General features: G+C 42.4%; 1 protein-coding gene across 1 annotated transcript in view; it reads left to right on the top strand.

The window, feature by feature from the left end:
* The window catches only part of SHPRH (SNF2 histone linker PHD RING helicase), a 1,609,144-nt gene that overhangs the window by 920,583 nt on the left and 662,023 nt on the right, over positions 1–26,538 (top strand). Inside the window, exon 20 of the mRNA XM_044068807.1 lies at positions 6,565–6,627. Within this exon, the coding sequence (XP_043924742.1) occupies positions 6,565–6,627 (63 nt within the window). The remainder of the gene's footprint in view (positions 1–6,564; positions 6,628–26,538) is intronic.

The raw sequence follows: 26,538 nt of genomic DNA, 5'->3' as shown, positions 1-26,538 counted from the left end.
GCTAAGATTCTACTTGAGCAGGACTAAAGCTCTAAGAAAAACTGAGCAATTACTAGTGTCATATGCTGCAGGATCAGAAGGAAAGGCAATTACGAAGCAGACAATTTCAAAGTGGATAAGCCACTGTATCCTTTTCTGCTACTTACACCATGGTAAACCTGTGCCCAAGGGCATTAGGTGTCATTCCACCAGAGCTGCAGCTACTTCAGCAGCCTTTCTCAGAGGAGTACCAACCAAAGACATTCTAGAGGCTGCTACTTGGAGTTCTGTTCACACCTTTACAAAGCATTATCATTTGCCTCTCTACTCTAAGTCCAGGGCAGGCTTTGCCACTGCAGTGCTGCAGGGCCTTATAGCCGCACCTAATGCTGTTTAGCTCCAGCCTCCCAACCATAGCTTTGAGATTCTACCCAAATGTAATGACTGCAACAGTGAACCATGAAGAACATAGTACAGTTGTGTACACTTACCATAAATGTAGATATTCGAGTGTATTCACTGTTGCAGTCCAGGTTACCCTCCCGCCGTCCCCCTGTCATTCTGGAGTTTATCTTTCCTTCTCTATCTTCTACAACCTAAGTGGTGTATTTGCTTGTAGATGAAGGTAAAGTTTATATTGATGCACGTATATATATATATATATATATATTTATACCTGTACATTTTTGCTACCTTTTTGGGGGCACCTGACATCGGGGGCAAGAAAAACTAAAGAAAATGGCGTCGGCTGCATGTTTTATACCCCTGACGACCTGACGTCATGTAGGAGGAGATAGCAACCAATGCAGGACCCAAGACTTCGGAATTCAGGCCGACTGAGGGCAACCTGCCAGCAGATTACCCAAATGTAATGACTGCAACAGTGAATACACTCAAACATCTACATTTATGGTAAGTATACACAACTGTACTTTTCCCTCCCTCCATCCCTCTTTCTTCTCTTTCTTACAAGGGACATATTGTATTTACTTTCAACTGGTGGGGTTCTTCCACCAGAACCTGGCTTCTGCTCTGAGGCTCCTGACAGGTCAAGGCAAGAAAAACTGATGTAATGGCGTCAGCCGCCTTACTTTATACTACTGATGACTTGACGTCAGTCCTGAAGTGACAGCAACTGATGCAGAAATACTAAGCCTCTGGTATTCGGGCCGACCGAGGGCTACCCTGGCAGGGATAACCCAAATGTGGTAACTGCAACAGTGAATACACTCGAACATCTACATTTATGGTGAGTGTATACAACTGTACTTTCCAAAGAGACCCTCGGAACCTACCTTGTCCTACTCTGGAACTGTACCCAAGACCTCTGAGCTGTCACATGGACAGCCAGTCCCAGAAAGCCTCCACACTGTTCCCTCAGTGGATCCCTAAGCTTTTTCTGATGCCTCCCAGGAACGCCCTCTCAACGGGGTCCCTCAGAAGAGGCTGTGTAAAAGGAGGCACATGGATTCCCCTATGGAATCTCTTACCATGGATACAGACTTCGAGGTAGGTGAAGGGTCTCCCAGATCTCCACCAGAAGAGGTCCCCATTGGAGACATCCTTGAAATCCTTCACCAGAAGGGTGGATGGTCCTCCCAAACCCCTTCCCTGGAGGAGTCGGTGGTGTTGGAAGCTTTCAGGGCTGGCCCAACTACCACCTGAGTGTCCCCCCGACCTACCTGCTGTTCCAGCTGGTGTTATCGAGGGCTTGGAAGAAACCAGATACAGTAAAAGCCATCCCCAAGCATGCTGATAAAAGTTTGAGCGCCCCAGCTGAAAAACAGTTTTGGATCAAAGGAATCCCGATAGATGTTTTGGTTGTGGTGGCAGCCACCAAGAAGGAGCTCACTCAGGAAAGCTCTTATGTCCACCCCCAAATAGAGAATCCCAGGCTCTGGACAGATTTGGTAAGAGGGTCTACACCTCATCTACCTTTGCTTGTCAGGTATTGAACTACCTCTCGCAAAGTACCTGGCTACAAAGGGATTTAGTTAAGAAACTTTCTAGCTCAGTCTTAGGGTCAGTACCTTCTGCAGAGCAGGAGTCTGTTTCCTCCAGGTTGGCCATCCTACATTCCCTGGCTAATGCGTCCATGAGGCTCATCTCTCACTCTGCGGAAGGTCCCTCAAGGACGGCCGGTTCAGGCATTGCCATTAGCCATCATGCCTGAATGAGGCTGTGCAATTTTGCGGAGCCTTTCAAACTGCATTAATGCCCCCTATTGATGTCTCCACCTTGTTTGGGCCTACCGGACCATGACCCAGAGTAAGAGAGATGGTAAGACCCTGTCTGCTGTTGGGATCAGTTTTTCTACTCCACAATGGACCTTTTCCTAGGAACCAGCATGGCAGTAAGAAAACTTAGTTTTGGAAGTCACAGTGCCCTTTCCAGGACACTGAGGGAGACTCCCCCCCCCAAGGCAGAGGGGATATAGTTAGAACGGTAGACATCGCCCATGCAGCCGAGGGGTCCACAAAATCAAGGATTGAGGGAACCTGACCCAGACAAGCCTTTCCAGCAGTCCTGAAGGGTTGCCCGTCTGCTCTACTCTGGAAACATTCAGGGGACGATTTTCCTAGCACTCAGAAGCCTGGGAGGCCATCGCACATGACAGATTGGTGCTAAGGATTGTATCCAAAGGATACTGTATTCCCTTTTCCGACATTCCCAAACAAAAATTTCACCTCCCTGATGTCCCATCCAGTCAGAGGGAGGACGCTGCCCAGGAAATAAAGAAGTTGCTTCAAAAAAAAGAGTCATCCAAGAGGTCCTGTCCAGTCAGGTCGGAATCAGGCGTTTACCCCAGATTCTATTTAGTACCCAAAAAAGACAGGGGATCTGCAGCCAGTATTGGATCTCCCATACCTGAAAAAGTCAAAAGGGGTAAGATGGTCATGATTCAATTCATCTTACCCCTCCTGAAGGTGGGTGATTGGATGTGCTCTATAGACCTCAAGGATGCGTACTACCATATCAAGATGGGCAGATGCTCCAGGTCTTTTCTATGTTTCAGCCTGGGAACCAGTCACTACCAGTTTTGAGCTCTCCCATTTGGTCTCACCACAGCCCCCAGGGTGTTCACCAAATGTTTAGCAATAGTTGCATCTCCGACTGCAAAGGTATCAGATCTTTCATAGCTGGAAAACTGGCTGCTAACCGAACCAACCAGGCATCTTCTTCATGTTCAGGATTACTTCCTTAACGTAGCTTCCAACCCTGGCATAACTATAAAATGACAAAAGTCTCACCTGGATCCGATTCAAACCATAGACTTTATAGTGACATGTCTAGACACATCAGTGGCTCACGTTTATCTTACACCAGACAGGGTACTAAATCTGAGGACACATGTCAACCAGATCGTAACTGCTCCAGCACCCCCATCTTTTCTGATTCTGTGGGTGTTTGGCTCCATGGCAGCAATCATAACCCTTCTCCTAGTAGCATGTTTTCATATGCACATTCTTCAATGGACCCTAGCTGTACAGTGGTCTCTTCTTAGAAATCCCTTGAATCTTCCCGTAAAATTATCTCATTTGTGCAGGGATTCTCTCCTTTGGTGGATCCAGTCACCAGAGGTGATTCTAGGAAGACCATTTGTTCTCCCCTCCCCAACTGCCATGTTGACCATGGGTGCCTCTCAGTTTAGGTGGGGGGCATTGTCTTGGCCGGATGGTCCAAGGCACGTGGACACCTGAAGAGAACAAGTCGCATATCGATGTCCTAGAGATGAAAGCAGTCATTCTAGTGTTGCAAGAACTAGACAGCTTTCTTCCTGAGAGGACTGTTGCGATCCAAACAGATATGTCAGTGGTTTGGTACCTCAATAAACAGGGAGAGACCAGCTCTTACCCCCTTTATCGAGAAGCGATGAGGGTTTGGCAGTCAGCGATTTCTTTCATCACCTTTCTGGTGACAATGCACATTATAGATGGAGTCCAACATTCTAGCCGACAGACTCAGCAGAGTGCTGCTGATGCCTCATGAGTGGTCCCTGAACCAGTCTATGGCAGAGGCAATCTTTCAGAAATGGGGTTATCCTTGCTGCAACCTCTTCATGTCCCCCACCAACAACAAATGCAGCAAGTCTTTTGCCTTGATCCCTCTTCAGGGACAGTCCCCCAGGGATGCTCTGGTTCATGCTTGGCCCTCCGTTCTACTATACGCCTTCCCCCCTTTTCCCTTGATTCCCAAGTTCCTACAAAAAGCTTTCAAGTTGCGAAACAAAGTGATCTTCATTGCTCCCTTTTGGTCTTTTCAAAACTGATTCATCTTTCTTTGGTTTCATCTGGTTTGCCTCCTGATGAAACACAGATAAACGAACTGTTACACACAAAATAACTGGGTAGAGTAGAAGAAGGCACGCAATATATGGTTAAGCGCTTTTCGTTTATGTTAATCCACAAACTTCATCAGACCAATTACATTGGCTGGTTTGCTATATAATTTATGCACATATTACATCTTGTTGCTTTAATAGATAATTGCTTATTAATTAACTTATTCAATACTTTATGTAATTGGTATTTATATGGTCCTTTGAGTTGTACATGTATTATCTGAAGAAGTCAGAGAGCTTTTCTCCAACGAAAACGTGTTTAACTGAGTTACAGCTGGCATTTATATTTACTTCCAATAAATCTTGTGTGGTTGCGGTTTCTGCCTCCGACTGAATTTTTTAGTGTATTGTTTTGGAATCTTTCAGTCGTATTTCTCCGTTTTGGTTGTTCCAAGCCAAGATGGGCCATACTGATAGACTCCTGCTCAAGAAGACTGAATGCTATAATTAAATCAAAAGGTGCTTCAACAAAGTATCAGTTTAAGGGTGTGTACACTTATGCAACCAGATTTGTTTTTTAATTGAATTGTACAAGTTATAGGTCACATTAAAGGTGGGAAAAGTTTTGAAATGATTTATTGTGGTCTCATTTTGTTATATCATAAAACCCTGTCATTTTAACAGGGGTGCATACACTTTTTATATCCACTGTGCATACATATATTTATATATAGCTTAATCTCCTTTTCTCTTGGATTATAGTTAATATTGATATATTGGTTATGAACACCATTTTCTGGTGCACAAACTTGATCTGAGGTAACGTGGGGGGAGCGGGCCACTGTTGGTAGGTAGGAGGAGCTCAAGTTTGGAATCTCAAGCTGTGAGAAGGCAGCCAGTCGATTGAGTGTCGGAACTGAGTGCCACAGGTTAATGGAGTGAAGCTGGACATTGCAGATGGAATGTTATGATAAGAACATAGCTTCTTTTTATACTTCACATATATTGCTATGTATCATATAACCTAAGCAATACTACATAAATTATTCAATTCCTGTCTTTTTTAAACAAGAAACATCTTTATTAAAATATCACTTACTACATAGACAATCATACATTTATATAAATGAAAACAAATCGCACTGACACAATCCTAGTTGCAGTCATTTTACATTTTGGTCCAACACGTGCAGAATAACCCTTTTTATGGTTAATCCCAGGGTTAATAGCTCTTTCATTTAGTATCCAGACTGATGTGTTAATTATTTCAGAAGATTTTACTATTGGCAGAAAGAGAAAGTTTACTGCAGAATACAGCTGCAAATTTATTTTTCTCTTTAATTTAAATGCCAAAATACTGGTAGTAGTAATGTAGTATTTTTAACAGTGTATCATGGCACTCGGGATGTTCATTGCACTAATTTAGCCACACCTTCATGGGAGAAAGGCCTCACTCATGAGTCTCGTGTCTGAGAGTGCTTCTTTACTTGGAAAAGTAATTGACATCTCTTCCTGTCTTTTAAATTAATTGATCATACCTCTCAACCTCTTAGAGCAAGAAATCTGGACAATGCCTAAAAAATGGGGTGACAAAAGCCCAAAAATAGGGACAGATTTAAAATATTGCTGTTATAAACTTGAAGTTGCTAGAATAACAAAATTTGTGTTAGCATGTATTTTCTGAAGGATATGGAGTCTGAAACTCAAATATATATAATCATTTAGTGACACCAGTCATCAGTGATTTGCCTGAAAATTACAAATTGTGTGAAGAACAGACCAAAACATATGACACGAAAATCTGGACAGTTGAGAGGTATGTGTGCAGTAACTGGAGCAATGAGTTATTATAGTTAGGAGGCTGTTCAGAAGAAGATGTTTGAACATCGGATTCTGGATGTATATCAAGAATTTGTGTATAGTCAGGTGAGTGTTTATAAACCATCCTTTATTACAAGCAGGGGCAGCAGAAGACAGACCTATGTCGATGAAACAAGTTGGTTTGTTGTGCAGTGTACACTTATGGTCATGTTCCCTGTGCCTCTCAGCAAATGTACTGTTTCTTACCTGTGGTATCACTGGCAGACCTTGCTTGTAATTTGTAAAGCAGCTCACCTAGTTTGTAGAATGATAGGAGATTTGAAGTTCTGTGGATACCTGTGTCAGAACTCAAGATTGATTTGTCTTACTCTTGGTTTCTTAAGAAATACTTGATAACTGCTGCTGTGAAAACTTAAGCATGCTCTTTGCACACAAAATGTTAATTAGCTGAATAATCACAGTTCTTTTGTTTAACTTTTCAGCTGTGTTTTCTGTAAAGCTGATGAACTTTTCACTGACTACGAATCAAAACTGTTCTCTCATACGTAAGTCTGGCATGCTTCATTTCACAAATGCATGATAAATAACGTACACAGTTTAATTTTTAAAGGAAGATGTTATTGTCCTGGTATTTACAGCTACATTTCATGAAGAAATTTTTCTATTTACTATTAATTTTTCCCCAGTCTGTTATGTAAAACTGTGCTGGGAGATGTGACATCATAGTCTGCTAGTATTTTGAATGGATTTTTGAAGCAGACAATATTTAAAATTTGGTTCAGTATAAGGATTGAAACTGCAATGCAACAGTGGAGTGATTTTTGTATCCTTCTAGTAGTGTAAGGTGGTCCTTACAACATGAGTCTCGCCGTGTGGCAGACTCTGCTTATAACTATGTGCAGTACTGGTACCTTTTTCCCTGTCTCTCAACCTCTACACCTCCTGTTGTGTATCACTATGGAAAAATATGTGGTGAATGACAGAAATGTGACACAGAAAATTTAGCCAGCCTTGAAAGTTAGTGAGTTCTGTGTTTCTTATATTGTTTGACTCATCATAAACTGAATTCATTTGCATATTGTTTGAATAGTAGAAACTGAGTCATAGTGTTTGTTAGTTTATTTTATTTTTACAGTGAGTGTATCTATGTTTTTCAACAATAGAACAATCTTATCATGCAAAATAATTAAGATAATCCAGCAGCACACGATACAACTTTAACTAGTAATATTGCACTGAGCATTTTGAGTTACAGCAAAAAATAAAATGCTTTTACATACGGAAACGTGTTCCAATAAACAGTGCCCATTCAGAGATTGAAGGAAGTAGCTGCTTTTTTAATTTTAAATGCTTGTAAAATGTATAGTATGGTACTATTGCAAATTGGAGTCAACACACAGACACACACACACACACACACACACACACACACACACATATATATATATATATATATATATATATATATATATATATATGTGTGTGTGTGTGTGTGCATATATTAACATAACTTGCAGCTCCATTAAAGTCAACAAGGCATATCTTAAAATTAGTATCAGTATGACATCCTCTAGATGTCACACATGCATGTCAAAATCTGTAAATTATGGGAAACACATCCTGTTTTTTTTATTAACCTCATTTTATGCAAATAATTTTCAAAAAGGGGGGAAAGCCAAACTAACTTCACCAAAACAAAGGTATTTAGTCATGTCACTTTTTCATGGCCTCCCAAAAAAAGTAAACGTGTTTGGAAGGTTAACCACCCAAACTATTTGCTCCTGAATTTTGTTTTGGTAACTTCTTTTGCCAGATCTTTTTCCATTTTACGTTAATTGAGCATCTTTAATCTAATTTTCTGAAACATTGAAGTATAATGTCTGGGAAGAAATGTTCCATCTTTAGTAACAGCAGATCTAAATGCCATAGGACTTCTTCATACCTGGAACTATTCAGGCTGTAAACTCCCGCTGCCTGGTACCAATCTTGTTGCTTGACTGTCAAATGTCCAGTTCTTCACTGCCCTCTGTGAAGTTTAGACACACAAGAGTTTTCTTCAGGCTGATCTTGTTAAATGGTTTGTTTTTTTTTTTTGTCAAAAGCATTTCTGCTTTCATCGGTATTACAATTTCAGGGGTGCAGAAGCATCATCTAGGTTTATGTTTAATTATTTTTACCCACTGCTTGCCAGTCTTCAGGCCTTCCACAAGTTGGTTGTTCATTTTGTGTCCTCTTGACGCAAACTAATTGCAGGAGGATGTCATCTAGATAACCATAACCCTTCCCCTGACAGCTGGCATGTGTGTTCCTACATGCAAGAGAATGCTGTATCTTCCTATATGTGTGTATGCATTTTTGTACATGCTGTGTGTGGTCTGCCTTGTGAATGTGGCTTGACAGAGTCAAGCACACATCCCTGGTCCATATGTTGCTGTGTGCCTCTGCAGGTATTGCAGGGAGTGGAACTGCCTCTCTTCTCCTAAGATAGACAAGCTGAAAACCAGCTTCTCATTCTCACACTACCTGTCTACTCTAGGTTTCTAAAAACTAATTAGTGTTGGGTTACCTCGTTCATAGTCACAGCTTTCATCTGTCTGTCTCTCTCTTTGCTAGTTTATTCCCTTCTTAATCATTCTTCAGGATTCAAGGTCAAGACTGTATTCCTTAGTTGACTCCACACCAAAAACATTATTTAGGACTTGCCCCTGTGGTGGGTAGATTGTTCCCAGTTATGGGCATTTCCATTATCTGTTCTGCGTAGCAGGACAGTCCCACAATCTGCAAGGGGTTTAATAAAGCTACTTGTGCCAAGGAAAAATAGCTGGTCATCTCAAGAAAAAGGCACTGTTGGCTAAACAGTAGGATTTGAATTCAGGTTCCAAACTCAGCCCTTTTATTTTTCAGGAGTCAGTAGCCCAGTAGAGGCTACTGAAATGACTGAAGACTTTTATCAAGAAGGCCGCCCCAACCAGTACCCGTGCATGAATCCGCCCAGCTCAGACAAGGTCCTTCAGCTGTGGCCATGGTATCAGTACTACCACTGACATGGGAGCAGATGATAATGAAAGCAGCAAAGCCATTTACTTCAGTGGTAAAGGACCAGGAAGGAGACAGTTTTACTGCTTGAATCATCTTTGCCATGTCCCGTGTTTGATCAGTCAGTGAAGATGGTTTCACCCCAGACATTGGTTCCTTGGGAAATAGAATGCAAATAATTAGCCAGGACTGGTTATGAAGTCTGTCAGGTAGCATTGATTACACACTTTCCCATACACCCAACTAAGGAGCATCTTGATTATCTTATGGATCCAAATTTTGTTTTAATTTTTTGTTACTATTGCATTCATCTCAGCGGTCACCAGAGTGCAGTACAGCAGTGCCAACTTTAAGACTGACAAGGCTGAAGGCTCCTTCCCTGGTGACCATTTTACAGTGCAGCATTACAATTCCTGTGCCAGGCTGACCTGATGCCGATGCCATCCCAGCTATTGTTCTCTGCATTAAACATGCTGGTTCTGATCTTGGCCTCATTGCAGGACATGATGCCATGCTTTCAGAGTCTGCTTCCAACCCCGGTTTTCCCATCCTTCCTCACGTCATTATCCCAGTGTTACCTGACTGCATCCACTGCAGCCTTTGTTGTCTGGGCATCTATCCCCGTGGCACCAACATTCCAACATCCATTGGCATGAATTGTTAAACTTCATAGTGGTCCTTCACCAAGGCCTGAGGAGCCAGCACTGTATGTGGTTTCAGTGTGCGTTACAGCAGATTCACCAGGGGGAGTGCAGTAGGCAGCCAAAATCGGAGCTGTTTTTGAGTAATTCCCATCCTAGAAGAACAGGTTTCTACTCCTAAGATGAAGGTCATGGCCATCCTGTAGGAGGGCAGCAGTGCTTCTGAAGGGTTCCCTGGATGCAGCCTTCTGGAAGCATTTGGAAGAAGGTTGTTTCCCCATTCCTATGAGTGGTTCAAAAACTACTTTGAACAGGTGGGCAAGAGTTGTGAAATACCTTTCACAAGACTGCTACAACACCCAAGTCTCTGCCAGATGCCCTACACTGTCAGAGATAAGAATCTGAACAGGAAGTAGAGACCCTTTTAAGATGTTGTACCATATAGGAACGGTCAAGGATGCTGCTCAAGTTTCTTTCTGGTGGCAAAAAAAAACCCCGTAAGAGACCTCTGTTTCATTCTGGATTAGTGTACTAATGGGTTAAATTGCAAAAATAAATAAATAAAAGTTCCAAATGGTCTTGAGTCAAATGATTCTCTCTGCCGTGTGGACCTCCAAGGACACCTACCTGCATATAAAAATATTGTGGAGACCAAGAGGTATCTGGGCTTCTTGGTAGGAGCAAAAAATTACAAGTTTAGAAGCCTGCCCCTCAGTCTTACCACAGCCCCCATGGTTTTTGCAAAGTGCACAGCAATGGTAGTACATCAGAGGCTGCTATAGAGCAAAATCGTTCCACACCTAGATGACTGGCTCCTTGCTGCCCTTTCATCCACCTGTTTCACCATTCTCAGTCTCTCATCTGAATGTATAGTCAACTGGGCATTATACACATCATTACCAGCTTGCATTTCTAATTTTCACACAGTCCAACACATGTCCTACTTGGCTGCCCTAATAGTCAGAAAAGCATTTCTTATTGACGTTTCTTTTTTTTTTTTTTTTTTTTTTTTTACAGAAAATGAGTGTCGTCTTAGGATCTTTACTTCATGTCACAGATCCTAGCGAGACCCCCTTTGAGCCATCTTTGAAAACTGTCCTTACTTGTATATCCTGGAAGACTTTTTCCTAGTAGTGATTACAACAGCTAGAAGATTGTCAGAACTGTAGACCCTTTTGTCACAGTCTACAAGGACATAGTAATGCGTAGGACCAAACCATTATTATACCTAGAGTCATAACAGTTGCCAGTTTAAGTTAGTCTGACAGCCTGATGGTCTTCTTCTCCAGCTACCTTAAAAGGAGAATATCTTCTGCATTGCATGGATAGACATAGGGTACCAAAACTTCTACACTTCTTCTGGACAGCACAATGGTGAAGCGGTAATGTTGTCACCTCACAGCAAGATGTTCTCCGGTTCGATTCTCGGCTGGAGTGCCTTTCGTGTGGCTTTCCTCCAGGTGCTCTGGTTTCCCCCCACACTAATAAGACATGCATCTGGTGCGTTTTTTCCCCGGGCCTCCACTGAAAATTGGCTTCGTTCCAAGTCAGACTTTCCCAGTTAACAAATATTAAATAAACATTAGCAGAACAAAGGAATTAAGGAAAAAATGACCACTCCCATCTCCTTCATATCTCAAAGAAAAGGTCTTCATGTGTCCAAGGTCACCCTCTTCAGATGGCTGTGAGATTACATCAGATTTTTTATGTCAAAGATGGATGCAGTTTACTGTCAACACCCATGCCTCACTCAGCTAAAACAGGAGCCATGTATTCCACCTTCCTAAATAACTTCTCAGTAGATGATATTTGTGTAGCAGCTACTTGGTCAAATCTGAATACCTTCATCACACACTCCAAATTGGGCATTACATCCAGAGTACAGTCATCCTTTTGTGCTACACTACTCAAATAGATGTTTTCTTCCCAGACCAACTCAGATATGCAACTGGGGACTTGGGTCTACCTGATACTGAATGTCACTTGTCCTGAGTCAAGATGAACAGGCGGGGTAGTTTGATTATATGCTTTATTATATAGAAACTCATCAGGATGGATAGCAGCATCATAAAATATAAACTAACTGATTAACTGACAGACCATTATAAACATGCATTCTTACATCTCAACAGCCCTCTACAAAATGGCAGTCTGATTCACACATGCTCAGTATTTATACACGTGCAAATCCATGGAAAGCTTCTTAAAGGTATATATACATACATATTGATCTACACTGAAAATGAACCACTTATTACCAGATATAATAGTTGTGTTCATACCATATTACTAGGTATGTAAGGTGTGTAGCCACCTACTTTAACATCACCCATCCAGCCTTTTCCTCCCAAGTCCCAGAGCAAGTAGCCAGTCTGTGGTTCTCCTCTCACTGCAGTCACAGAATAACTGTAACTGGCAACTACCTTCTTTCTTTCTTTGCTCTTTTGTAGGGATTACCTGCACATTGTTACTTTATAGGATGTAATCTTCACACACCAAAAAGAACTGGAAAGATTGGAGCAGAGGAGCATGGTAACAGCCAGTGGAGGAATGACAGCCTGAAGAGTTCCTGATGTCCGCTCCTTTTATTGGCTGTGACATAAAGGCCTACTTGTTGCTGAGGATTGACACACATTTTGTTAGTGTTATGTTAAATACACTGCTACAATTTTTCTTGTTTCTAGTAATTGTTGTCCTGCGAATGATTAACATTAAAAGTAGTAATGCCTGGATTCATTGCTTAGAAGGATAAAAACTGACTGCAGCCTAGATGGCCAGGATTTGCTTAACTGCTAAGCAACTGGAGTGAACTACCAATACCAACTCATCCATCCTGGGGGATGCAGCTTGCTACGTTGTGGACATCTGTTGGAGGAGAAGATGTCTTGCCGGCAACAATAGAGGTGCTTGGCCCCTAGTAAGCTGCGTATGTGTTAGCCTTCATGAGCTGTGTGCTCACCCTCAGGATAAGGATTTGCATGACCTTGTATCAGAAGGCTCATATGTAACTGCCACAAGGAGGGGTTAGAGACACATTACAGAAAAACCTTAATTGCTGTTTAAAATAGATAGCCTACTTTAACCAGTGATTGCCCCACCACAGAAGGATAGGTCTGGTTAACGACAGTAGGGTTTATGATCAGCGATCAGTAGGGTAAAAAGACAAAAATGATGTGGCACTGACAGTTAATAAGCAACGTTTAACATTGAACTCTTGGAGGTTGGCATAATGGCTAAGGTGTTTACCTCACAGATGCAATTTAAAGGGTTTGATTCTCACCTCAGAGAGAAACTGGCTAGTCTTAAGGTGGCCCTGAAGGGCAGTTAGAGTAGTAGTTATCTATGAATCTATTATTAACAATAACAAGGCCACTTCAGGAGTATCCTGTCTTCGCTTCTTATTGAAAAGAAACTGAGCAGAAGTACTGTGTGTTTTTGGAGGGGACAAGGTTAATCTTCTGAGACCAGAGAGTATCTAAAAAAATCTGGAGAGCTCACTTCTAATCGGTTAATGTATCACAGTCCACAAAAATTATGTGATCAAAAGCTCTTAGTTCAACTGTTGTATATCCAGTAATCCATTATGAGAGTTTGGAAATATGTTGTGCAGTTAACTAAGACTGTAAAAAAAATTTGCAGGCAGTACCAAAAAGTAACCTTAGTCCATAAGGTGCAGTCAGTAGGCTTATGGGGTAGATGCTGCAATTTATCTTTAACCTCATCCTTTATTTGGGACCTATTGTAGACTAACTCCTTAACTGTTCTGCTCACTAGATGGACTAAAGTAACGTTTCTTTTTCTAAACTGTAGATTGTGGCTGCTGAGAATACACTTGCCAAGCATCAGAGGTTGAAGCTATACTGATTTTACCAACTTTAACTATGCCCACACTTAGGAATGGGTCATTTCCTGTCACAGTAATAAAACCCTAAATATTTGGATAAATTAAACAAACAGAAAAAAATTCATCCAGCAAGGATATGACTGAGCAGTGGGGCTACTAACAATTTTAACTCTTAATCTACTTATGAGTTGCCTTTATCTCTTGTAGTCTCTGCAGCTGTTGAGGTTCCCTCAGTGGGCAAGGGAGTGCCACTTATTTTGGTCCTGGGAGAGGGAAGAGGGCAGGTTTCCCTGTTGTGTCAGAATGATTTGCCCATTCTTGGGGAAGCTGTTGTTCCCATTAGTAACTCTGCTGGCCCCGTTTTTCTTGTCAAAAACAGAAAAACAAGCATGCATCTACTCCTCCTCAAATTTCTTTGGATAGTAATAGTTTATTGGGTCTGGCTCAGGGTTTTTTATCATTTTTGAAAAGTAGTTTATGGTAAAAGAAAGAAGGATGCCTCTTTTCCTGAAGAGATTCAAGTTTCTGAATCTGAACAGGAAGATGCAGGGAAGGATACAGGGTTTTCCCCTCCAGTTTCTGATTCAGACTCAGAGGAGAGCTCAGATTCTGAGTCTCCCTGTGGGTCCTTTTCTTTCTCTGAGTCTGTTGTTAAAATGTGCCACTATTTTTAGTGGGAGAATACTGAGGTTTCTCAGACCATCAGAATACTACGAGTTGTTTAAAAGAATTTTCCAGATCCTAAACCCATTCCTCTTGTTTTGCTTGCTCTACAGGATGCATATATTAATACCTACAATTTTCTTGATAGTCAGTAGGCTGGCTGTCAGGCAAATTGCAGGCTTTAATAGACCCATTCCTCCTGTTGTGTCTGCTCTAGAGGATGCATTTAGTAATGCCTGCAGTTTTCCTGATAATCAGCCTGCCGTTCCCAAAAAGGCAGATAGAATGTATAAAGTTCCCGAGTCTTAATTTTTTATGCACTATTCCCAAACCTGACCCAGCAGCTTTAGCTTTAGTTGACACCACAGCTGCTAAGCACCTAGTCTTTCTCATAAGGATGGGAAAATTAGTGATGGTCATGGGAAAAAAGTGTATACTTCTGCAGTTTTGATTTTCAGAATTTTGAATTGTCAGGTTCTTATGTTAAAGTTTGTTCTATTTGTGAAAGTATGAGGAATGTTTTATCTGCAGTTTCTTCTTGTGAGGAAAATATGCTTTAAATAACTTAATTTCTTTTATTGCACTTGTCACTACTCATTGTTTGTAGTGTGTGCATGACTCTGTTGATACTTCTTGGGCAGGGGCCACTGGAACTGTTTTGAGGAGGTTTGCATGTCTCCATTCGCAGAACTGCCTAGATTATGTTAAAATGAGTTTTTAAATTCACCCGTGGAGAGAGATTTGGTGTTTGGCCCCTCTGCTGCAGAGGTGATCAAAAAGAGTGATGAAATGGGGCCCTCTTTCCCCAAAACTTCCAAGGGAGTTTCTATTTCCTCATCCAGTTTTGGAAAAAAGCAGAATAAACAGTCTCAACAAAATGCAGGTAAACAGACGTTTAAGAAGAAATGGCAAGTAGATTCCAAAGAAGAAGTGTTGAATCTCCCAAAACCAGACAGTCCAACAAGTTTGAATGACTGTTCAAGAGATCTTGTGACTCATTCCCATCTTGGCCTCTTTTCTCTTCCAGAAAGACTGAATATCCATTTTTCTGTTTGGCAACAGATAGTTTGACAAATGGGTTCTGAAAGTCATTCATCAAGGTTACAGAAGACATTGGGACAAAATTCCTCCTTTGCAGGGGGTCATTCCTCATCCTCCAGCTCAGACTTTCTTGTTTCCACTAGTTCTTCATCACATGCTGTTCCAAGGAGTGATGGAAGGAGTTCCTCCTCTGCAGGTGGGGAATGTTTTTTATCCAAAGATGATGTTCATTGTGCATACAGCTGCAGTAATCACAGATGGGTTTTCAGCCGTCAGGCGGTCCCTCGGTTGGCCGAATTCCAAAGTCTTGGTCCGGCGTCGGTTGTCGTCGCTTACTCTTCTGACGTCAGTAAGGCCAGAGTATATAAGACACAGCCGACGCCATGTTCTTCAGTCTTTTTTGCCGCGGGGTGCCCGAAGCAGAAGCAGTTCGCAAGTGCCGGTCGGCCAGCTCCTGAATTACGAAAAAAAAAAAAAAAAAAAAAATTGGAACCGAAGTCTTCTTTAAAGCTAAGTACCCCATTGGGGAAACTTTTCTTGCCTCAGACCAATGTCAGAAAAAAGTTAATAATTGTATTTCTTGTGGGAAGCAAATACCGCATAAGGATTTCCATTCCTGTTGCATACCTTGTTTGGGCCCAGACCACGACGTCTCGGGCTGTCGCTTTTGCACTACCTTCAATAAACACACTATCAAGCGTCGGGCGGAGTTCGCCCAACACTACTTTGGTAAAGCTTTTGATTATAAGATGTCGTCGGACACTCTGACTACCGTTTTGTCCAAAAAATGCAAGGAAAAGGACCGACACGCGAGACCTGCGGTCCCCGCCGACACCACGCCAAAACAGGCTACACGTGGTCCGGTTCTCAGCGAGACGCCTTTGCAGTCCCTGACTACCGACGACACTCCTTTGGCGGTGTTCTCTGTACCCGAGACCGCTGGGTCCTCGGTCCTTTCCCAGACTACAACCGAAGCCCCTGCTAATGTCGAGCCTACTAATGTGGACAGGTCCACCTCCACCCATGGTGTATTTAGGCCCCCATCTTCTTTTTCAATAAAGGCTTTTACTAAATCCAAAGCAGCCAGGCATCGCACAAGGCCTGTTGCACAGGGCCCATCTCCTGGACCCATGCCTAAGAAACAGATGCTTAAAATGGCTGAGGATTTAATTACTCTTATCAGAGGTTCTCAGCCCCCTCCTGACAAGAGACCCAGAGTGGAGGAAGAATCTCCCTCTTCTGATCAGGGATCCATTTTATCAGAACATTCTGATGCAGAGGAACACTCTTACTCCCCTTTTGAGGATTCGGATGCAGAACAGTCCATTCCTTCTGTATCCCCCCTGAGGATTTTTCTTTGGGGAAACCTTGCACACTTTGAGGGAACACTTCCATTGGGAAGGCCAAGACTTTTCAGATTCCAAGAAAAGACTTAGGGAATTTCTTTGGTTACCTCAGCACAGACCTCTGGCTATACCCCCTGTTTTGGATGTACTGGATGATGTCTATTCGGAGGCTTGCCTTAACCCTGATTCTCTGCCTCCTGCACCAGTAAAACCTGATAGGTATTACAGAGTACCCAGCTCTCACCAATTTCTCTACAAAGGCCATAATGCTGACCCTGAAACCATTTCACAAGGCCCCAAGGGATTAAAGGCCTCCACTGCCAAGAATCCACTCCCTGCAGAAAGGGAATCCAGATCTCTAGAAAGGTGGGGTAAAAAGGTATATACCTCGGCCACCCTAGCCATGAGGGCCTTAAACTGTCAGTTTCATATGATTAAATATCAACAGTACCTGTTATCACAATTAAGGAACAAAATGTCGCAACCTGAACAACCAGATTTAAAAGAGTTACAGGATATGATGCATAGTGCAGAGCAAGTGGGTAAACACACCTTACAATGTGGTTATGATGCCCTAGAGGCTTCCAGTAGAGCGGCTGCCACAGGATCAGTCATTCGCAGGCATGCCTGGCTTAGGGAACAAAATTTACCTGATCATGTGAAAGCTAAACTTCTTGATGCTCCTTTACAAAAGGATGTACTATTTGGTACTAATGCTGAGGACATACTACGGAAAATGGAAGAAAAAGCCAAATCTATGCAAACTGTCGAGGCTTTCTTACAGGTCCAACCACCACGTTTTAGCAGAAATTGGCCTTCAAAAAACTGGTCCTTTCCAGCCACTGACAAGCCCCAAAGAGGCAGATACAGACGCACAAGGGGCAGAGGGCAATCACAAGGATCATATAGAGGCAGACAATGGCAATATCCAGCACTAAGAGGTGGTGAAGACAGTGCACAACAATACAGGAAGCAAACCCAATGACTCCCTCATTTCCATGCCAAGCAAGTCTCAGCTGACAGCACCTTTGGGAGGGAAACTAGCATTATTTGCAAGCAATTGGCATATTGTCACAACAGACAAATGGATACTGGACATTATAAACAGAGGCTACAAATTTCAATTTCACACTCTTCCAAAAATGAGAGGCATGCCAAACCTGCCACAAAATCAAAGGGCAGAGGCACAACTGCAAATTTCAAAGCTCCTAAACATGAGAGCTATACAAAAGGTACCTACACTCCAACAAGGTCAAGGTTTTTATTCAAGACTTTTCTGGTACCAAGAAAAGGAACCGACTGGAGACCCATTTTGGACTTATCCATCCTAAACACATTCCTACTGTGCCAAAATTCAAGATGCTCACATTACAGCAACTTCTTCCCATGCTGGGCAAGGAGTTTTGGCTGGTAACATTGGACCTCAAGGAGGCATACCTGCATGTCCCAATCAGACAAAGCTGCAGAAGATACCTCAGATTTCTTGCAGGTTCAATCCACTATCAATTCTCTGCATTGCCCTTTGGCTTATCTACTGCGCCCAGAGTATTCACAAAGTGCCTGGCATCAGTGATTGCCTACTGCAGACTTCAAGGGATACAAATTTACCCTTATCTGGACGACTGCCTGATCCAAGCGGACAGCAAACGATACTACTGGAACATCTGGCTTATGTGACACGGTTACTGCTTTCTCTGGGATGTACCATCAACAAGGAGAAATCAAGACTAACACCATCTCAGAAAATAACCTTCCTGGGTGCCAACTTGGACACAAACACCCAGATGGCATATCTTACGCCAGAAAAACAAGGGCAACTATCTCAGTACTTCAAAACAGTAGCAAAAGTACCAGGCTTACTGCAAGGAAAATCCTGCAGGCTCTGGGATTCATGGCATCTTGCATTCTTCTAATCCCATGTGCAAAGCTGCATATGAGGAAACTTCAATGGTACCTAAAAAATCTATGGTCTCAACACAGTCACAGTTTGGAAGCAATTGTACCAATAATTCCATGTTTGCAAAAGGAATTTCTATGGTGGGCCCAAGCATGTCAAGTAAACACAGGCCTTCCATTCTGCAAGCCTCAAGCAAAACAAGTCATAACCACAGACGCCTCAGATTACGCCTGGGGCACATGAAGGACAGGTGCATTCAGGGCAGATGGTCCCAAAAGGAAAAGCACCTTCACATCAATCAAAAAGAAATGCTAGCAGTGATAAATGCAATTACAGCTTTCAAGGACTTCCTGCATCCAGGACAATTACTGATAAGAACAGACAACACCACAGTAATGTGGTACATAAACAAACAAGGAGGAACACATTCATACCCCTTGTGCAGACTAGCCATGACTCTTTGGAACTTGGCTCTGGAAAGACAAATCGAACTTCAAGCACAGTACTTGCCAGGACTGGAAAACACACTGGCAGACACTCTAAGCAGAAATATGACAGATCCACACGAATGGAAGTTACATCCTCAGGTGTTTACAGAGATAATCCAAGCGTGGGGAGGCCAGACATAGATCTTTTGCCTCCCACAGGAACCATCAACTGAAAAGTTTTGTTCAAGGACCTTTCATCCAAAGGCCTGGAAAGTGGACGCCTTTCATTCAGTTGGACAGCATGGACAGTTTATGCATTCCCACCTCTGCCCCTTCTGCCCAAGGTGCTTTTGAAAGCAAGAACAGACAAACCGAGGATGATACTGATTGCTCCAGATTGGCCAAGGCAACACTGGTATCCACTCCTGAGGAGCCTAACACATACTCCTCCCTGGTCCCTGCCTCTAATGCCTCTCCTACTGACTCAGAACAGCTACAAAACTCTTCACAGTCAGCTGAAAACACTCAACCTCGCTGCATAGAAAATTCCTTGACACCACAACAGTCCCTACTCTCCAAGGAGGTGCAGGATGTCATTTTGGAGGCCAGAAGACCATCTACTAGAAAAGCTTACTCTGCAAAATGGAAGCGGTTTTGCTGTTGGAATGAGAAAAGAGGCCAGGACCCTAGAAAATTGAACTTGCCTCAGGTTTTACAGTACCTAGCTGAACAGTGGACTTTCATTTTCTTCCATAAAAATACATGCCTCAGCCATTTCTGCAGAATTCAACACGGATCCTCCTTTATTCTCTCACCCACTCTTACGACAGTTCCTCAGAGGGGCTAAGAATATAAGACCTCCAAGGAAGCAACCAATACCAGCCTGGGACCTTAATTACATACTAGAAAAATTAACATTGCCTCCCTTTGAACCTGCTGCCTCAACAGATCTGCAACATTTGTCCTGGAAAACAGCTTTCCTTCTGGCCATCACTTCAGCTCGTAGGGTTTCTGAACTACAGGCCCTCATGGCGGTGCAGCCCTTCCTCATCTTCCATCAGGACAGGGTTTCCCTTCGTACCAACCCATCTTTTATGCCAAAAGTGGGATCCAGGGTAGCCTTAAATCAAGCCATACCACCTACCTACCTTTTATCCTAACCCTCAAAACAAAAGGGAGAGGCTGCTTCACACTTTAGACATCCATAGGCAGCTACGTTATTATTTGGACAGAACAAAGTCCTTCAGGAAATCAGAACAACTTTTTGTGTCCTATGCCGTAGGGGCTCAAGGGAAACCAGTTACCAAACAGACCATTTCCAAGTGGATTGGCCACTGCATACGGTTTTGTTATTCCTATCATGGGAAATCTGTCCCTACTGGTATCAGATCTCACTCCACCAGGGCCACAGCCACCTCTACAGCCTTCCTCAGAGGCGTTCCTACTAAGGATATTTTGGAGGCAGCCACTTGGAGTTCTGTACATACCTTCACAAAACACTACCACCTACTCTTATACTCCAGAACAAGAGCAGGCTTTGCCACTGCTGTTTTGCAGGGCATTCTGGCTCAACCCAGTTCCTCATAGTACCTACCACCCTATGCATAGCTTTGGGACTCTACCCATCTGTATTACTGCAGCTGTATGCACGATGAACATAGTACAGTTTTGTACCTACCATAAATGTAGATGTTCGATTGCTAATACAGCTGCAGTACAGGTTTCCCTCCCTCCTTCCCCACTTGGTAAAGGCATGGGGCCTAACAACCTCTTCATACCACCTGACTGGGTTATCCTGCTATGTTTTATTTGCTTGCTTACACTGATTTTGCATTACATTGCATTGCCTGCATATGTAGATAAGCCTTATTTATGTATTGCCTTCCTTTTGGGGGCACCTGACATCTGGGGCAAGAAAGACTGAAGAACATGGCGTCGGCTGTGTCTTATATACTCTGGCCTTACTGACGTCAGAAGAGTAAGCGACGACAACCGACGCCGGACCAAGACTTTGGAATTCGGCCGACCGAGGGACCGCCTGACGGCTGAAAACCCATCTGTGATTACTGCAGCTGTATTAGCACTCGAACATCTACATTTATGGTAGGTACAAAACTGTACTTTCTTGATGACAAAGAAAGAAAATGCTTGGAGACCAGTTCTGGATCTTTCTTTCCTAAATCTGTGGTAGTGGCCAAATTCAAAATGATGTAATTTCACAACTTGTTACCTTCTCTTTGTCTTTCATGTTTCCTGGTAACTTTAGACTTAAAAGATGCTTATCACATCCCTATTCATCCAGACTTTAGACATTTCTTGGTATTTTGTGTGTCTAGATCACATTACCAGTTATGTGCCCTACTGTTTGGACTATCCACTGCACTGAGAGTATGTACAAAGTGTCTAGCTTCAGTTAAAGCTCATTGCAGACTACAGGATGTCCACATATTCACATATTTAGATGACTTGCTTATCCTTGCAGAGTCTTTTTCAAAGTGTCAGGAATCTCTGTTGGGTAAGAGATCTCTTACACAAGCTGGGATTCCAGGAGAACGTTCAAAAGTCTTTGACTCCTTCACACATGATTGTGTTCTTAGGATGTCAACCAGACACCTCGTTTTAAAGAGCTTTTCTTCTACAGGAAAAAATCTAGATCTGTTTCTAAAGTTTTCCACTAAGACTGCAGCCACTGTGAGGAGATATGGATTTTGGATGTCATAGCTTCTATCTTATTTTCCATGAGGACATGGTTTCTTTTAGAATACTCCTTCTCTTGTGCCTAAAGTGATGTTCAAGTTTACTGTAAGCCACACCATTCATGTCAACATTTTCTTTCCAGAACCTAAAAATGAGGGAGAAAGGATATGCTATAGTTTGGATGTCTACAGACTACTTGGGTACTGTCTTGACAGAACTAAATCTTTCAGCGCTTTAGATCAATTGTTCATTTTTTGTGAAGGTAAGAAGGGACAACCTGTGTCAAAACAGACTGTTTCCAAATTGTTGTCTAAGGCTGTTAACTTTTTTTTCTATACTCATCATCTGACAGGGTCTTGGCTTTATCTATGGCTTTTTAGAAAGGGTTAGATTCTAGTATTCAAGAAGCTGCTACATGGTCCTCTGTACATACTTTTACAAAGCACTATAAACTTGATTCCTTCTGTAGGTCCAGATCAGGCTTTGCTAGGACCATTCTCCAGGGGCTCCTGGACTCTTCTCCTTTCACCTCCTGAATGTAGTTAGCTAGGGTAATCTACCCATATAGCTAAGCCAACTGCAACAGTGGTCAGTATGATGTTGTTTTCTCCTGTTTCTTGGCATAATGGTTAAGGTGTTTACCTTACATACACTAGGTGCAGGGATTGATTCTCACATGAGGTAACTGACTAGCCTTAAAATGGTCCATGTTAATGGCAGTTAGCCTAATACTAATCTATGCATGAACATAGTAAAGTTGTGTAAGTAAACTTACCATAAAGGAGATGTACAAATGATCATTGCTGCAGTTGCCACTCCCTCCCCCCACACCCCCATGTTTTTTTTTGGTGTGCTTTTTATGCCAGGGTGTGAACATTTATTTTTTGTTGTTCCTGGGATTGTCATTTTAGGACTCAGCCGCCCTCTCACTGTTGTCAGGAAAACTCTGAAGGGCTACATGCCCAAACTTGTCTTGTATTCAGATCAGCTTGAGCTGCCTGTAGGGCACATGGGAGATGCCGTGAAGGTTTAGAAGCTGTCTGGCTGTTATATCCTTGGCAGGATATGACCCACTTAGCTAAGGCTACTGCAGCAGTGATTATTCAAACATCTACTGTTATGGTAAGTTTATTTACACAACTGTACTCTGCTAAATGGCTAACTAAATGTGACACTGACTGTGAATTGTATTTGTTGTTGTTTGCTCAGTGTCTAATACTGTGTTACTGCAGCATAGTCTGTCACATAAATCAATGGTATATTAGAGACAGGTTTAAGTGAAATGCAAAGAAGCATTGCATTTTCACCTTTGTAAGCAGATGTCGACAGAGAACATTGTAGGTAGCACTCCATCCAGACTGACACAGTTATCACAGATCTCAGCACATTTGTAGAAAAGTTCCTGTCCTTTGACTATTATACATCAGGGGTAATCAGGAAATCCTTCTGCATAGCTCAGTTAATAACTAAAAGTTTCTCATCTAATTCAGAAGTCATCATTCCTCTATACTCTGCCCTGATCAAATGAAATGTAGAATGTCCTTTGTAGTATGTAATTTCTGGACATATCACACGACTACTATTAGCGCAGATGTTTGTAACTAGAAAGAACACAGGACTAAAGACCCTCAGCTACCAAGACAGACTTGAAACTCTGTTCCTATGCTATGCCTGTTATAATGTAGATCATTTCATGCTGTGAGGACTCAGTCTTGCTATATCTCCTGCACCCCTACACAGCAAATGATATCTTAAACACTTAACTAAGTAATTGAATCTCTGTCAGTAAATAAATCCAAACCAAAGGGTTTAAAGGTCACACAGACAAACCATTCAGTTAAAACTGCAAAGAAAAACCCATCCAAGCCAGAGTTTTCACTACATGATACCTTAAACCTCCTGTAATGGAGAATCATTGAATATATGCAAATAACCCCTTAAGGACATCACGTGCGTCAGCTATATGGCTTGACCGGGTTTTTCTTGCAGTTTTTATTAAATGGTTTGTCTGTGTGACATTTTCACCCTTTGGTCTGGAATTTACCTGGGATATTTTGCAGACACCTTCATTTTATGAGCATCATCTGGGTTTAAAGACCCTGTGTTTCTGAAGTATAGCCAAGCTTTCCACTTATGCTGTGTTGATGAGTTTATTTAAAAAGTTGAAACATGCATGTCACCAGCTAGTGGGGGGTTGGCTTTAATGGCCTGAATGTAATCAAGACTTAAAAAGTTTAAAAAAAAAAAAGTCATGGCTATTCATAACCCATGTAGCTCAGGAAATACTTGATGTCCTTAAAGGGTCATTTGCATATATCCCATGGGCCTCCATTATAGGAGGTTTAAGGTATCACACAATGAAAATGCTAGATGGCTGGGTCTTTTTGTGCAGTTTTTACAAAAGTAAATAAATAAGACATGCTGGACGGTCAGGTTTATTTACACAGCACTTTCCTCATCTCTGAAATAATAGACATATAAAACGAGTGATATCCTCATTTCCTTTAAGGCAAGCTTTGATGACTGAATGGATAACTTTAAGTACCTCCCTAGCCTGAACTAGAGGAAGAGAGACCAGATAGCGAAGCGGTTAAGGTATTCGCCTCCCATACACAAGGTACAAGGTTCGATCCTGACCTCCGGCCAATGCATTATTTCTGGCCATTGCATTATCTACTTGTGCTTCTGTGGGGGTCATTCCCCCAAATCATGCCGAGTGACAGAACCCACAGGGTCAGAGTTGCTGGCGCCATGTCAGACTCAAAGCCTGTCACAAGTGGTGTACCACAGGGCTCAGTCCTGGGCCCACTCTTGTTTGGCATCTACTTTTCCGAAGTACAAGCAAACACAGGAGGGTTATGGCTGACAAAGTTTGCAGATGACTGCAAACTGGGCGCCATAGTAGAAAACACATCTGACACAGATATCCTTCAGAAGGGTCTCACAGAAACGGATAACTGGTGCCAGAGCCATGGCCTAAAGTTAAATGCCAAAAAATGCATAGTCATACCCTTCGAAAAACAAGGTTACCCCTAGCTACCAAATAGGTGGCAATCCACTGAGTACAGAAGAAGTTATCAGGGACCTGGGGACCCAGGTTGATAGTAGTCTGTCATTCGACACCCATGTAGCTAAAGTAGTTAGGAAGACCTTCTACATTGCCCACCTTATCATGAAGGGATTCTCATCTAGATCAAGGGAGGTCATAGTCTCCTATACTCATCACTCATCAGACCAATGATTGAGTACAATGCCCCATTCGAATGTATCTGACCCGACACTTGCAGCAGCTGGAGAGGCCACAAAAGTTCCTCACCAAAAGGATAAAGGGTCTCAAACATCTATCCTATGCTGCCCGACTGAAAGAACTCCAGCTCTATTCAGTCGCTTACCGCTTGCTCAGAGGTGACCTTTGCCTAACATACAAGGCCATGTCAAACCCAGATTTGATGAATATGCTTCACCTCAAAAAATCTAGATCCGCCAGAGCCACAAGGGCGGGAGACTTAAACCTCGACACGGCTATTAATAGGACGTGCTGGAGGGATAGATTCATCACCCAAAGACTCCCTATGCTGTGGAATAAAATCCCGGTATATGTGAGGCAGAGCACCTCGCTGGCCTTGTTCAAGAGAAATCTTGACCAATGGATGGGAGATCGCAGATATACCCCAGGGATTACCTCAGTGTCACTGCTCAACAGAGGCACAGCAAAATAATGGGTATAGTTCCCCATACTAAAGGGGTGGCGTAAGCCACAAAACTATGGGCTAGGCTTGTAAATGCCCTCGGGCAGATAGCCTAGTATGAACCTATGAACCTATGAACTCTTCATGTAATGGAGGCAGGAGGTACCCCATGAGGAAGGGAGTATTGGCAAGGTGAATATGGTCGATGTAGTGAGTCTGTCTTATAACCTCTGTGAATGAGCTGACAGTTTTCCAAAATAAAAGGTAGATTGTATTGAGGACAACCCCAGTGAGTACCCCTGGACACCTACACCTTCTCCTACAGACCCCTCACATAACCTTGACCTTGCCCAACAAAGCAATGTGTATATTCTGGAAGATTTTAACATTTGGGGGATCCATAGGTGTCCATGTCTAAAAAAAGTAACTCTAGTCTACTCAGAAGCTTTCCTAATATTAAAACTGAGTATCATCACTGGAGATCTGGTGTCTTAAGCATTTTGAATCAAAGCAAGAGTCTTGGCAGTATTATCAAATGTCTGCTGTTCCCACAAAAATCTACCACTGTCCGAATGATCCAAGGGTGTCATAAATAGTTTATAACTGTGATTAAGATTAGATATGGGTCTTTAATTAGATAGGGGATTTCATTGCAGGTGAAACAGGTCTATATCAAAGTTCAATTGAATTCGTATCAACGCCACCCATGTCTGCTCCTTGTAGTAAGAAAAAGCGAATCCAATAAATTACAGTCAAACCCAGGAACACCAAAGGTCCAATTCGAGTCAGCACACAGTATGCAAAATAAAACAAAAAACCTCCTTGGACCACCACAGAAACCGGCATAAATCTTTATTAAAGCAATTTAAAAGAGTAAGCGCTTTCAGGCTTCACACCCTTCATCAAATTCTACCATTGTATCAGTATCAGCATACTTTATATATTCATTGTAACCAATCAAATTCTTCAAATAATCCACACCTCTCTTCATTCGTTAAAACCACAGTAAAAATAGTCAGCCAATCAGTTCTGAGCTTTCTGTCTACGCCTTCTCAGAATCGGTTTGATTGGTAAAACACCATTCAGCCCAGGAAGATGGTCAAGCATGTAGCTCGCACATCCAAAAAATATGCTGAGTGTTTCCATCTCAAACTCGCCCAAGAATGGACTGTGG

This window comes from Protopterus annectens, chromosome 1.part0, assembly GCF_019279795.1.
Source record: "Protopterus annectens isolate FY-2018-M chromosome 1.part0, PAN1.0, whole genome shotgun sequence".
NCBI classification, from domain to species: domain Eukaryota; kingdom Metazoa; phylum Chordata; order Ceratodontiformes; family Protopteridae; genus Protopterus; species Protopterus annectens.
This window is presented reverse-complemented; position numbering and strand designations above follow the sequence as displayed.